General features: G+C 35.0%; 3 protein-coding genes across 3 annotated transcripts; all 3 read right to left on the reverse strand.

Annotated features, from left to right (window-relative positions):
• Positions 1-5,532: 5,532 nt before the first annotated feature.
• On the reverse strand, positions 5,533-8,124 carry LOC123229379 (receptor-like protein 34). Its single transcript, XM_044655194.1, has one exon. The coding sequence runs from the start codon at positions 8,122-8,124 to the stop codon at positions 5,533-5,535; it is 2,592 nt and encodes an 863-aa protein (XP_044511129.1).
• Positions 8,125-9,622: 1,498 nt separating this feature from the next.
• Positions 9,623-11,890, reverse strand: LOC123223141 (receptor like protein 22-like). The gene is made up of 2 exons (XM_044646239.1): positions 10,042-11,890; positions 9,623-9,919 (listed from the first exon to the last, which is right to left on the reverse strand). Exon 1 carries the CDS (start codon positions 11,796-11,798, stop codon positions 10,620-10,622), a length of 1,179 nt encoding a protein of 392 aa, XP_044502174.1. The 5' UTR covers positions 11,799-11,890; the 3' UTR covers positions 9,623-9,919; positions 10,042-10,619.
• Positions 11,828-12,968, reverse strand: LOC123223150 (receptor-like protein 6). The gene has a single exon (XM_044646251.1). It carries the CDS (start codon positions 12,965-12,967, stop codon positions 11,828-11,830), a length of 1,140 nt encoding a protein of 379 aa, XP_044502186.1. The 5' UTR covers position 12,968.
• Positions 12,969-13,899: the final 931 nt, after the last annotated feature.

Consider the following 13,899-nt stretch of genomic DNA (forward strand, 5'->3'; position numbering starts at 1 on the left):
GTGATCTTCATGACAGAAGATCCACAACTGGGTACTGTCTGTTTCTAGGTACCAATCTCATTCAGTGGTGCACTAGAAAACAAAGAGTAGTGGCATTGTCTTCTACTGAAGCTGAGTATCGTGCTCTTACCCATACTGCCACTGAAGTAGCCTGGATCAGGACTCTCTTTACTGAGTTAGGACTTCACATCCTAACTCCTCCTGTTATCTGGTGTGATAATCAGAGTGCTTTGGCCTTGTCTTCCAATCCTGTTTTTCATGCTCGAACCAAACACATAGAAATTGATGCCCATTATATAAGAGATCAAGTGGCTGCCAAACATCTTACTGTCCAATATGTTCCCAGTGATCATCAGAAGGCTGATATTCTGACAAAAGCTCTGCCTGCTCACAAATTTGAATATTTTCGAAATGCCTTACAGGTATCTTCTGTTATCCCATAATATAAATCTCTCTGTCTCCTTCTGGATTGAATTATTGTCTTTCCTTTTTTTTTTTTCTCTCTAATTTTTTTTGGTTCATTTGGCAATTTTCTGCTTTATATGAACAGTAACTTCGACTTCTATAAAAGCTTTGGCTCTGTCTCTCTATTTCTTTGTTGTTTATCTGGAGCTCAAAGTTTTTTTTTAGCTCTTTATCATTAGTGTTACAAATTCTCTATCCTTATTGTCCTCTCTTTTTCTTTGTTGAACTTTCTAAGTCTGTCTAATTGTTGAAGACCTCTACATTTTTTTTTGTTCTCAATCTCTGGTCATTAAAGTTCTCTTGATTCAATTGTGTTTTTTTTTTTTTGTTGTTGGTCTCTATTCCTTTTTATCTCTTCTTCATTGCTCCCTTCTCTTGTTTTTCATTTTGAATCAAGAATGTATCATTTATATCTTTTTTTGTTTGGGTCAGATTTTTCTTTCTCTTTCTCTTCTTGGTTATTCTGAGTCTTTGATAGAAAGGAGAAAATTGGTGAGTATCAAAATAGAAAGAGGCAGATGTCAATCAGGTGAGTATCAAAATAAAAAAAAGAGAGGAGAGGTCAATTTTAAAAAAAAGAAGAGAGATTCCTAAAATAAGAGAGCGAAAATGGCATCTGGAAAAGTGAGTGAATAAGTATCAAAATAGTGAGTGCCTATCACAGAAAGCATCTTTACTAGGAAAGCAATTTCAGGAGTGGTGATTTTTTTTAAAAAAAAATGGAGGGTGAAGGACAGAGAATGAGTGCAATAAACTCACCCCAGAGGGAGTGCAAATGATTACTGTGAGAGAAGAAAATAAGAATTTTTCAGTTTGTTGTTCTTTGAATCTTTCTGTCAAATTCGAATGGAAGCTGGCAATGATAGTATTCTCTAATTGTTTTGTTAAAAAAAAAGAAGAGAGATTCTTTGTAAAAAAAAAAAGGAAGAAGAATAAAAAAAAAAAGGAAGCAGCAAAATGTCTATGATAAAAAAAAAAAAAAAAAAAAGAAGATGAGTGATTTCGTTATCTTCCTTCAAAAGAAAACAAAAAAAAAAGAGAGGTATAAAGCAATTTTTTTTTGATCACTTGACATTGTGGATAGCATGGGTATAAAATAGAGTACATAGTAAAATTTTTTATCCTGCCTAGGGGAATATTCTTGTTACAAGTTTCTTTGTCAGGTTTGTTTACCATCCATAGTTGCGCCCTTTATCTACTATTAATGTCTGATTGTCTTCTTGTTGATGTTATTTCTTGTTTTACATGGGTTGACTTCTATGCCTACACTTTTTTTTTAGAGTGTATGTTTTTACTTTTCAACAGTACAGAATTATGGTTTCATTCAGTTTTTTTTTAGGCTTATATTCTTTCCTGTTATTTTTGGTCATTCATTGTATCTACTCTTTACTTGTAACGACATTGTTATCTTCTTGCAAAAAGAGGAAAGGAAAATAATTAAAAAAAAAAAAAAAAAGAAAGAGGGAAGAGGAGAAGAAAGAAGAAAAAGTAAAAAAAAAAAAAGGAATCATAAAAAAAAAGGAGAGGAAGCAGCAAAATGTATATATAAAAAAAAAGAGATTATGTTATCTTCCTCAAAAAAAAAAGAGAGGGTAAAGGAAAGAGAGAATAGAAAAGATGAGAGAATTTCTTGTTAAAGGTTCATAATTTTTTTTTCTTGAGCTTCAGAGCATCCAGAAGAGCATTCAGCTTATTCAGAAATAGAGGGCAACAACAACACATAGCTATTGGAGGAGCCTTCAGAAGACAACCTATCAAAGTCTACAGGAGTGAGAAGCCATCCACTACGGATCAGCAAATTTGAACAGTTCAGAGAAAGCAATAACACACATCCAAGCTGGTTAGAGCATCCAGAAGAGCATTCAGATTATTCAGAAATAGAGGGCAACAACAACACATAGCTATTGGAGGAGCCTTCAGAAGAATAGATCATCAGGATTAAACCAATCACAATTCAGAAGACAACCTATCAAAGTCTACAGGAGTGAGAAGCCATCCATTACGGATTAGCAAATTTGAACAGTTCAGAGAAAGCAATAACACACATCCAAATTAGAGCTTCAGAGCATCCAGAAGGGCATTCAGAGGAATCTGCAAAAGAGTAAACCAGAAAGCAACAGCACAATCAACAGAGGAATATGCAAAAGAGTAAACCATTCGAAAGACTCATAACAGAGGAGGTTCAGTTTAAGGGGGCATGTTGATATATGTAAACAAAATGAAATGATGGGCCAGATTGCAGTGCTATAAAGCTGAAAGGACAATGCTACACTTCAAGATAACTATGAGGGCCTTTCTGTAATTGTCCCTCAAACATATAAAAATGCACAATGACTGTAAACAATTAGGTTTTTCGTTTATTCTTTCAGTATGAAATACGCAGCAGCCTTCTAGAATCCTCTCCTCTCTCTCTCTATGATTTTTCTGCTACTCTAGGGTTTTATCTTTATACTTGATCTATATTGGTTGATTTCCTGTTAGTCTTTGGTGATTTCCTGTTAGTCTAGGGTTTTATCCACAGAAACCTGCACCAGCTTCCTGGCTCTCTACTGCATCCCAGCCTCAGGGACTTAGCCCAGAGATACGGTCCCCTTATGCACCTACATCTTGGTGAACAACATGAAGGATCTCAAAGTCTCGAAAATAAAAATTTCCAACATTATTCATATGGGTAATTGGTATAGCCTATATAATACTCACGTTATTATTCGAAATCCAGCAATAAATTAATACTGAAATCTCAGCACATAATTTCTTTTTGAATTGGGATGCAAAAAAGTCAGGGCCAGATCTTCATGGGACCTCCCTCTACTGGGGTGGACATTAGGAAGCCACATGGTGGTGTATGAGGAGTTTTAGCAGTATAGTGTTCTAATGCAAGAACAAAAAAATAAAGAGAAAATGCTAATGTTCTAGGCCTAAAATTTTTCAAGAAATGTTTTCTTCTTTTTTAATCTCATTCTTGTGAATATATATTACAGCAACTAACATAAACTTTTTGAGTAAAATCAGCTGCTACTCAGTTTGATTTAAGCATGAGAATCAACTGAAAACTAATACATCAAAGCATATATACTAACTCTTGTCAATCTTCCACCTAGCACACCTAATCTTATCTAGTTGTATGTCATATTGCTTTTAAACAAGCTAAATACAAAAAAATCATAACACAAACTCACAAAGCAAAGCACTGTTGCAGTACCACATCTTCCATGTCAGCCCCTAGTCAACTTCCAGCCAACCTCTTCCTCAGCACTGCTTTCTTCTCTGCACATCAATACAACCTCCTAGTCGACTCTTACTTCCAAGAGAGTTCAAGATGAGTCTGCCAGATCATGATGAATGAAAAATCTAATGTTCTTTTTGCATTACAGGTTATTTCATTTTTAGTGTGAATTTGCTATGCGATAAGTTAACTTGTATTAGCAATTAATAAGAAATTATAGAATATATACACAAAGATTTGAAGATGAAAATGTGTTTGTGAGTGATATTGGTTTGGTTGTTTCAGCTTAAAATGAGCTGACGATATTGTTAACACTTCATCCTCACAGTTAGGGGTGTTCAAAACCGGTTAACCAAACTGCTTTGCCCATTTTTTGAACCGAACCGAATTTTTGGTTTGAAAAAAATCATGAACCGAAACCGAACCGATTTAAAAATTAACTGATTTTGAACCGAACCGAAAATATCAATTAACCGAACCGAATATTCGGTTAACCGATTTTTGAACCGAATTTTAAAAAATTATCATATTTTATTATTTTTTCTAATTTTTTGAAAATTTATTCAATATTCTATTAATATTTTATTAAATTTTTATTCGATTTTTTAAAAACCGGTTTGGTTCGGTTAACCTGTTTTGAAAATTTGGCAAACCGATAACCGAACCGGAAATTTGGTTTTTATATATTTTTGAACCGGTATCCGAACCGATTTTTCGAATAACCTATTTTTCGGTTAGGGTTTCGGTTTAAAAATCGGTTCTATTCGGTTATCGGATAATTTTGAACACCCCTACTCACAGCACATTCTGAAAGTACAAAAACTTGTTTAGAAACTAAACACTACAATTTTTACATGGTTCAGCTAAGATTAGGACTAAGTCGTACTCAGTCAAATCACTAAATAGTAATCCCAACTTTAGATACAAAGATGAAATCAACATACAAAGTAAACACTCCCACTTACTAAATTTATTTCCTGACTTTGCTGCTGTCAGTAGTTATTGCCTAAATTTGAAATACTATGAATATCCCACTCTATTGTTCTAGCTCCCCATAAACAATCAAACTAAAATTCCCTTAACTTCTGATCTTTAAATCCCTTCAAGCACTAGTCACAGATTCGTATCCCACAATATGAATAATTAAGCTAATCTGCAAGACAAAGAATGGAATAACAGAGAGGAGATGTAATATCTCACAGCACAGAACAATATGATCTTGACCAACTAAGCTGCTGAAAATTATTGACAAAATCAGAGTAAATTAAGGTCTAGAATCTCATAAATAATGTGAGATTAAATACTCAGCAAGGGTGAGCTAGAGAGTGACACATCATAACAGTACATCTAAACAGCAAACAACAAAATAGAATACAGGCAAAAGTTGCCAATTGTACTTGAATGAAAAATCACTTACAAATGTTCACATAATAATGCAAGTATGTGCACACATATAACAAGAAGAAAAATATGTGCACACACAAAACTAAATGAGAACAGAAATGTTGGTAGTTTGCCAAATACTTACAAATGATAAACAAGAATTATAACGGCAATCTCTTGCATAATAGTCTGGAACAGAAACAGAGTTGCTTATTGAATTGCTACTAAAATAAAAATCTACCATTAATGCAAAAGCTTGAAGTTTTCTTGGAGACATGAGTATTGCAGCTTACTCTTCAACTCTTCAGTCTGAGAATTAAAAAAAACAAGTCTGAATTCAGTAGTCTTTTATCAAGCTATATTCATTATGATAAAGCTGTCAATAGAAAAAAAAAAAAGCAGAATCTAGCAATAAGAGGGTTGGAGCGCTTGCAAAATTGAGGAACAACTTTCATATGCTAATTTGTTCTTCTTCTACGTCCTCTATTCAGCCTTCTAAGATTTCTTGGATGCTCTCTTTCAATCAACTTCACAAAAAATTGGGGTTTTCCCGTTGAGAACACAATGTAAGCAATAGACATGCCAATTATAAATCCAGATCCGTAACCCATCAAAGCGATTTTCCAATCAAACCAGCTTGAAGCATTGCTTTCTTCTTCGTCTATCATTGGTGGTGCCTTGTCATTATCACATTTGTTTGACAATGGTGATCCACACAAGCCCAAATTTCCAATGTAGGAATCATTCTGAAATGTGTTAAATTGATTTCCTTGAGGTATGCGTCCCACAAGGTGGTTGTAAGACAAGTTTAACACTGAAAGAAATGTTAGACTTGTCAATTGCAGAGGAATCTTTCCGATGAGCTGGTTGGAAGCGAGATCTAATGCTTCAAGTTGTGACAAATTTTTCAATGATAAAGGTATTTCACCAGTTAAGCTATTACGAGACAAATTAATCAATTTGAGTAACTTGAGTTGTCCAAATACCTTTGGAATTTCCCCTTTAAACATGTTGTTGGAAAGATCTATACATGTGAAAGTGTATAAAATCCTTTCCATCCGGGTCTCGACACCTTTTAAAAACAAAGTTATTGAATAATATGTACCAAAAACAGAGTGCAAGTAATTGAGTTTGACATCATCCTTGTATCCACTCTTCATAGCTTCAAAATTGTTAAAAAAACTTGCTGGTAAAATACCAGAAAATTGATTGTGAGAGAGGTCCAGTACTCTTAACCGAGGGAAGAGAAATCTTGTGCTGGAATTGCCAATGGGACCATGAAACTGATTAAATCTCAAAATAAGTACTTCAAGAAATTGAAAGTTTACTAACCAATTCGGAAAGCTATCATTAATCCTGTTATTCCCAACATCAAGAATATCCAAACCTCGACAGTTAACCAAAGAGGATGGTAATGGTCCCTCCAATTGATTGTCGTTAAGCATAAGAGCTGTCACACCACATTGATAGGGAAACGTCAGAGATTCTTTACTGCCATGGAAGTTGTTCATTGCCAAATTCAAAAACTCGGTGTCTGCAGTGCTCTTCGCAAGACATTTTGGAATGTTTCCACTTAAGCCATTATGGGACAAGTCAAGAGATTGAACTCTGCTCCCATTACAAAATGACAGAGGGATCACTCCTGTCAGATCATTGTTTGAAGCTGAGAAGAAAATAACCCCAGTTGGTAGATCCACAAGTTGTCCTCGGAGTAAGTTGGATGAAAGGTCAAGAATTCGAAGGTTGACCATGGATGAAATGTACTCAACACGGGTAAGTAAATTGTGAGACAGATTTAGGTAAAACAAGTTGGAACAATTTCCAAGCTCCAATCGGGAAATTCGGCCAAAGATTGTGTTATTGGAAAGGTCTAGATTTATAAAACTTACAGTGCTAAAGAAAATCGGGACTTCAGTTATGCTGCAAGAAGATAAAAAGACATCTTTAAGCTGGGGCAAGATGACCTTTCCTGTTACTGACAAAAGTGCATTATATGAAAGATCAATACGCGTCAGATTTTTTAGCTCTGAAAGCATCTCTACCTGCACATTACCACTGAAATTATTGTTTGCAAGTGATAGTTGTCTGAGACCCAAAAGTTGAAAAATCGAATCTGGAATTGGACCATGAATCACGTTATCACACAAATCAACTTCACTTATTGGACCAGGGTGCTGGAACTGCTCCATCGGACCTGTGAGTTTATTGTGGGAAAGATCTAAACTTTCCAAAGATGGCAGAGTAAACAACCATGTCGGTACTCTACCACTTAGAAGATTATTATTTAACATGATGTCACCTAGATATGGAAGACCGCTTATCTGACTAGGAAATTGACCTTGAAATTGATTATAAGAAAAGTCCAAGTAAAGAAGTCCATTCACGTTGAATATTGACGTTGGCAACTGACCACTGAAATTATTAACGGAGAGATCTATGGTCTCTAATTTATTAAGATTACCCAAAACTTCTGGAAATTTTCCAGAAAAATTGTTTTGTGTAAGCGATAGCCAAGTGAGCTGGACAAGTTTAGATAATGAAGTTGGGACTTGACCAGTAAAACCGTTCCATGACAAATCCATGTAGGTGATTTCTGCAAGGTCTAGTGATGATGGAAGTGACCCTTGGAAATTGCAATTAGAAAGAGACAAATAATTTAAGTACATAAGATTGCCAAATGTCTCAGGTAATTTTCCTGAGAAATTTGTGTAAGAGAGATCCAATACTCTGAGAGGACTGCTCTTATTAAATTCTGGCAAATTACCTGTGATCCCTCCATTTAGTGACAACCTTAGCTGCTGTAGAAATGGAAATAGAAAAATTTCACTTGGAAATTTGCCTTGCACCCGAGTTAAACAAAGGCTGAGGGATATCAAAGAAGAAGATAGGTTTACCAAAGAAGTAATTGAAACTGTAGACATGTCAACACTGTTAAGATGAAGATATCTTAATTCCGTTAGATTTTGCAAGAGCTTATTGAAACCATGTTGATCAATACTTAGGTCATAGTTGGAGAGATCAAGCGAAATAAGATCAGATAGGAGAAACATTTCGGTGGGAACTAGGCCATCCAAACTGGAGTAAGAAAGGTTTAGATGTGTTAAATTGGTGAACTTACTAAAATTGGGTGAGATTTGTGATTTCAGGAAATCATTGCAAGCTAGATTGAGCTTTTGGAGATGGTGGAGGAGGAAGAGGCTGCTATCATCGTCGATATAGCCAAGAAGCCGACTCGAACTAAGGTCGAGGCCAATCACTTGTCCAGTGAATGTGTCACAAGTGACACCTTCCCACAAACAGCAATCACTACCCTCTTTCCAGGACTCTGTCTTAGGATACCCAACGCAAAAACTAGAAGCATATTCACAAAGGGAAAAGGTGTTCTTGAAATGAAGTAGAGCAACACTTTGTTCAGGGGAGCAGAGTATCAGTGATGGAGAAAAGGATGAACAAACTACTTGAAGATGCAAGATGAAGAAGAAGAAGAAGAATAACGCCCACAACTTTTTTCTTTTAAAGAAACAGAAGAAAAGGAAATTGCTGATGGGAAAAAGAAATGAACATCTAGATACATATACACTTTTCCTCCAAGCTCTTTCCATTTTCTTTCCTTTTTATACAATTATTTGTTGATTGAGAAGAAAAAAATAAAAGAAAAGTTATCTAATATATTGGGTATCCAAGTTAGATTCCTCACACAATATACCTAATACTCATTTATCCATAGACAAGTTCGAGCGTAGTAGCTAAGTTCATATCAACTGGTTGTTAGACTAATTACCCAGTGTTTAGGTAAGATTATTTTTAAATCGACATTAAAAATGATTTATCTTTACATAATAAAATATAAATTTCGAATTACATTTAAATAAAATCTAATTATAATTATACTAAAAGTGACCTTTCGATAGTGTTAACACTTCATCCTCACAGCACATTCTGAACGTACAAAAACTTGTTTAGAAAGTAAATACTACCATTTTTACACGGTTCAGCTAAGATTCATCTTAGCCTGCATCAATTAGGACCAAGTCGTACTCAATCAAATCACTAAACAGTAATCCCAACTTTCAGATACAAAGATGAAATCAACATACAAAGTAAACACTCCCGCTTACTAAATTTATTTCCTGACTTTCTTATTGTCAGTACTTATTGCCTAAATTTGAAATACTATGAGTATCCCACTCTATTGTTCTAGCTCCCCGTAAACATTCTAACTAAAATTCCCTTGAATTCTGATTTTTAAATCCCTTCAAGCACTGGTCACAGATTCGTATCCTACAATATGAATAATTAAGCTAATCCGCAAGACGAAGAGTGGAAAAACAAAGAGGAGATGTAGTATCTCACTGCACAAAATAATATGATCTTGACCAAATAAGCTGCTGAAAATTATTGACAAAATCAGAGTAAATTAAGGTCTAGAATCTCATAAAAAAATTTGAGATTAAATACTCAGCACGGGTGAGCTAGGGAGTGACACATCATAGCGGTACACCTAGACAACAAACAACGAAATCGAATACAAGCAAAAGTTGCCAACTGTACTTGAATGAGAAATCACTTACAAATGTTCACATAATAATGCAACTGTGTGCACACATATAACAAGACAAATATGTGCACACACAAAACTAAATGAGAACAAAAATGTTGGTAGTTTGCCAAATACTTACAAATGATAAACAAGAATTATAACGGCAATCTCTTGTATAATAGTCTGGAACAGAAACAGAGTTGCTTATTGAATTGCTACTAAAATAAAAATCTACCACTAATACAAAAGCTTGAAGTTTTCTTGGAGACATGAGTATTGCACCTTACTCTTCAACTCTTCAGAGTCTGAGAATAAAAAAAACAAGTCTGAATTCAGTAGTCTTTTATCTAGCTATATTCATTATGATAAAGCTGTCAATAGAAAAAAAAAAAGCAGAATCTAGCAATAAGAGGGTTGGAGCACTTACAAAATTGAGGAACAACTTTCAAATGCTAATTTGTTCTTCTTCTACGTCCTCTATTCAGCCTTCTCACATTTCTTGGACACTCTCTTTCAATCAACCTCACAAAAAATTGAGGTTTTCCTATTGAGAACACAATGTAAGCAATGGATATGCCAATTACAAATCCAGATCCGTAGCCCATCAAAGCGATTTTCCAATCAAACCAGCTTGAAGCATTGCTTTCTTCTTCGTCTATCGTTGGTGGTGCCTTATCATTGTCACATTTGTTTGACAGTGGTGATCCACACAAGCCCAAATTTCCAATGTAGGAATCATTCTGAAATGTGTCAAATTGCTTTCCTTGAGGTATGCATCCCACAAGATGGTTGTAAGACAAGTTTAACACTGAAAGAAATGTTAAACTTGTCAATTGCAGAGGAATCTTTCCGATGAGCTGGTTGGAAGAGAGATCTAATGCTTCAAGTTGTGACAAATTTTTCAATGATAAAGGTATTTCACCAGTTAAGCTATTATGAGACAAGTTAATCAATCTGAGTAACTTGAGTTGTCCAACTACCTTTGGAATTTCCCCTTTAAACAAGTTATTGGAAAGATCTATGCATGTGAAAGTGTATAAAACCCTTTCCATCCGGGTCTCGACACCTTTTAAAAACAAAGTTATTGAATAATATGTACCAAAAAAAAGAGTGCAAGTAATTGAGTTTGACATCAACCTTGTATCCACTCTTCATAGCTTCAAAATTGTTAAAAAAACTTGCTGGTAAAATACCAGAAAATTGATTGTGAGAGAGGTCCAGTACTCGTAACCAAGGGGAGCGAAATCTTGTGCTGGAATTGCCAATGGGACCATGAAACTGATTAAATCTCAGAATGAGTACTTGAAGAAATTGAAATTTTAATAACCAATTCGGAAAGCTATCATTAATCCTGTTATTCCCAACATCAAGAATATCCAAACCTCGACAGTTAACCAAAGAGGATGGTAATGGTCCCTCAAATTGATTGTCGTTAAGCATAAGAGCTGTCACACCACATTGATCGGGAAACATCAGAGATTCTATACTGCCATGGAAGTTGTTCATTGCCAAATTCAAAAACTCGGTGTCTGCAGTGCTCTTCGCAAGACATTTTGGAATGTTTCCACTTAAGCCATTATGGGACAAGTCAAGAGATTGAACTCTGCTCCCATTACAAAATGACGGAGGGATCACTCCTGTCAGATCATTGTTTGAAGCTGAGAAGAAAATAACCCCAGTTGGTAGATCCACAAGTTGTCCTCGGAGTAAGTTGGATGAAAGGTCAAGACTTAGAAGGTTGGCCATGGATGAAATGTAGTCAACACTGGTAAGTAAATTGTGAGACAGATTTAGGTAAGACAAGTTGGAACAATTTCCAAGCTGCAATTGGGAAATTCGGCCAAAGATTGTGTTATTGGAAAGGTCTAGATATATAAAACTTAGAGTGCCTAAGAAAATCGGGACTTTAGTTATGCTACAAGAAGATAAACAAACATATTCAAGCTGGGGCAAGGTGACCTTTCCTGTTACTGACAAAAGCGCATTATATGAAAGATCAATAAACGTCAGATTTTTGAGCTCTGAAAGCATCTCTACCTGCACATTACCACTGAAGTTATTGTTTGCAAGTGATAGTTGTATGAGACCCAAAAGTTGAAAAATCGAATCTGGAATTGGACCATGAATCACGTTATCACGCAAATAAACTTTACTTATTGGACCAGGGTGCTGGAACTGCTCCATCGGACCTGTGAGTTTATTGTGGGAAAGATCTAAACCCTCCAAAGATGGCAGAGTAAACAACCATGTCGGTACTCTGCCTTGAAATTGATTATAAGAAAGTCCAAGTAAAGAAGTCCATTCAGGTTGAATATTGATGTTGGCAACTGACCGCTGAAATTATTAACGGAGAGATGTAAAGTCTCTAATTTACTAAGATTACCTAAAACATCTGGAAATTTTCCAAAAAAATTGTTATGTGCAAGAGATAGCCAAGTGAGCTGGACAAGTTTAGATAATGAAGTTGGGACTTGACTGGTAAAACCGTTCCATGACAAATCCATAAAGGTGATTTCTGTAAGGTTTCCAAGTGATGATGGAAGTGACCCTTGGAAATTGCAATTAAAAAGATCCAGTTCTTTGAGAGGACTGGACTTATTAAACCCTGGCAAATTACCAGTGATGTGTTCATTTGCTGACAATATAAACCGCTGGAGAAATGGAAATAGAAATATTTCATTTGGAAACTTGCCTTGCATCTGATTATTCCTAAGATTGAGGGATATCAAAGAAGAAGACAGGTTTACCAAAGAAGTAGTTGAAACAGTAGACATGTTAACGTTGTTAAGATGAAGATATCTTAATTCCGTTAGATTTTGCCAGAGCTTATTGAAACCATGTTGATCAATACTTAGGTCATAGTTGGAGAGATCAAGTGAAATAAGATCAGATAGGAGAAACATTTCGGCGGGAACTAGGCCATCCAAACTGGAGTAAGAAAGGTTTAGATGTGTTAAGTTGGTGAACTTACTAAAATTGGGTGAGATTTGCGATTTAAGGAAATTATTGCAAGCTAGATTGAGCTTTTGGAGATGGTGGAGGAGGAAGAGGCTACTATCATCATCAATATAGCCAAGAAGCCAACTTGAACTAAGGTCGAGGCCAATCACATGTCCAGTGAATGAATCACAAGTGACACCATCCCACAAACAGCAATCACTACCCTTTTTCCAAGACTCTGTCTTAGGATACCCATTGCAAAACTGAGAAGAATGTTTATAAAGGGAAAAGGTGTTCTTGAAATGAAGTAGAGCAACACTTTGTTCAGAGGAGCAGAGTATCGGTGATGGAGAAAAGGATGAACAAACAACTTGAAGATGCAAGATGAAGAAGAAGAAGAATAACGCCCGCATCTTTTTTCTTTTAAAGAAACAAAAGAAGAAGATGAACAAGTGAAAAAAAAAAAAATAGAAGAATGACCCTTAATTATACTTAAAAAAATAACTTTAATTCTTTCTTCTTTTTTTCCCCCCTTTATCCCTCTATATAAATTAAAAGAAAAGTCCTCCTTTCTCAACCCCAACTAAATGAAACATTTGGTCATAATGTATCATTTTCTTTTTTTTTTCTCTTTGCTTTATACTTTTTTAATTATAATTTTTCCCTATTTCTTCCCGTTATAATAAAAAATGTCATGTTTTTTACAACCTATTAAACTAAAGATACGGTCATAATTTATTAGAACTGAATTCAATTTGAGTTGTTTTAATTAGAATTGTAACTCGAATCAAACAAATTAAGGTTACATTAAGGGTTTAAACTAAATATTAGACTTATTTTCATAAATAAATCGAATTTGAGTCAAATTGAACACTCAAATTTGAGCTTAGATCGAGTCCAAATTTAAACTATCTGCTAACTAAGTTCTACTCTAATTGATATCAAGTCACTCTTGATATAAACCTTTTAAATTCAAGTTAATCTTAAATTGGGACTTGTTTGGGTTCAATTCAGATAGAATTCAGTCCTAAATTTACCTTTCAAAATGATGTCGTGATTAGCATGTTGGTCTTCTTCAACAATGTTTTTAGTTGTTTTCATTCAAAAAGTAATGCCTTGACAAACTCCTAAATTGACGCTATTTTGCTTGGATTAAGGGATGTCAATTGTTTGTTTACATTGCTGAAGAAGACCAGCATGTTAATCACGGCATAACTTTTTATGTTTTCCAAAATGAGCCTTTCATAGAGAAATTAATGTGAACAAACAAAATTATAGCTCCAGAAAGTAACATGCCTTGACTTTTTTTCACACTACTTTCGCGATTAAAGGCTCCATCAATTGT

This window comes from Mangifera indica, chromosome 1 (genome assembly GCF_011075055.1).
Source record: "Mangifera indica cultivar Alphonso chromosome 1, CATAS_Mindica_2.1, whole genome shotgun sequence".
Lineage (NCBI taxonomy): Eukaryota > Viridiplantae > Streptophyta > Magnoliopsida > Sapindales > Anacardiaceae > Mangifera > Mangifera indica.

Bases quoted from the DNA above. Each gene is read 5' to 3' on its own strand.
- LOC123229379 (XM_044655194.1), bottom strand. From the start codon at position 8,124: ATGTTTCTCCTATCTGATCTTATTTCGCTTGATCTCTCCAACTATGAC.
- LOC123223141 (XM_044646239.1), bottom strand. From the start codon at position 11,798: ATGGAGCAGTTCCAGCACCCTGGTCCAATAAGTAAAGTTTATTTGCGT.
- LOC123223150 (XM_044646251.1), bottom strand. From the start codon at position 12,967: ATGCGGGCGTTATTCTTCTTCTTCTTCATCTTGCATCTTCAAGTTGTT.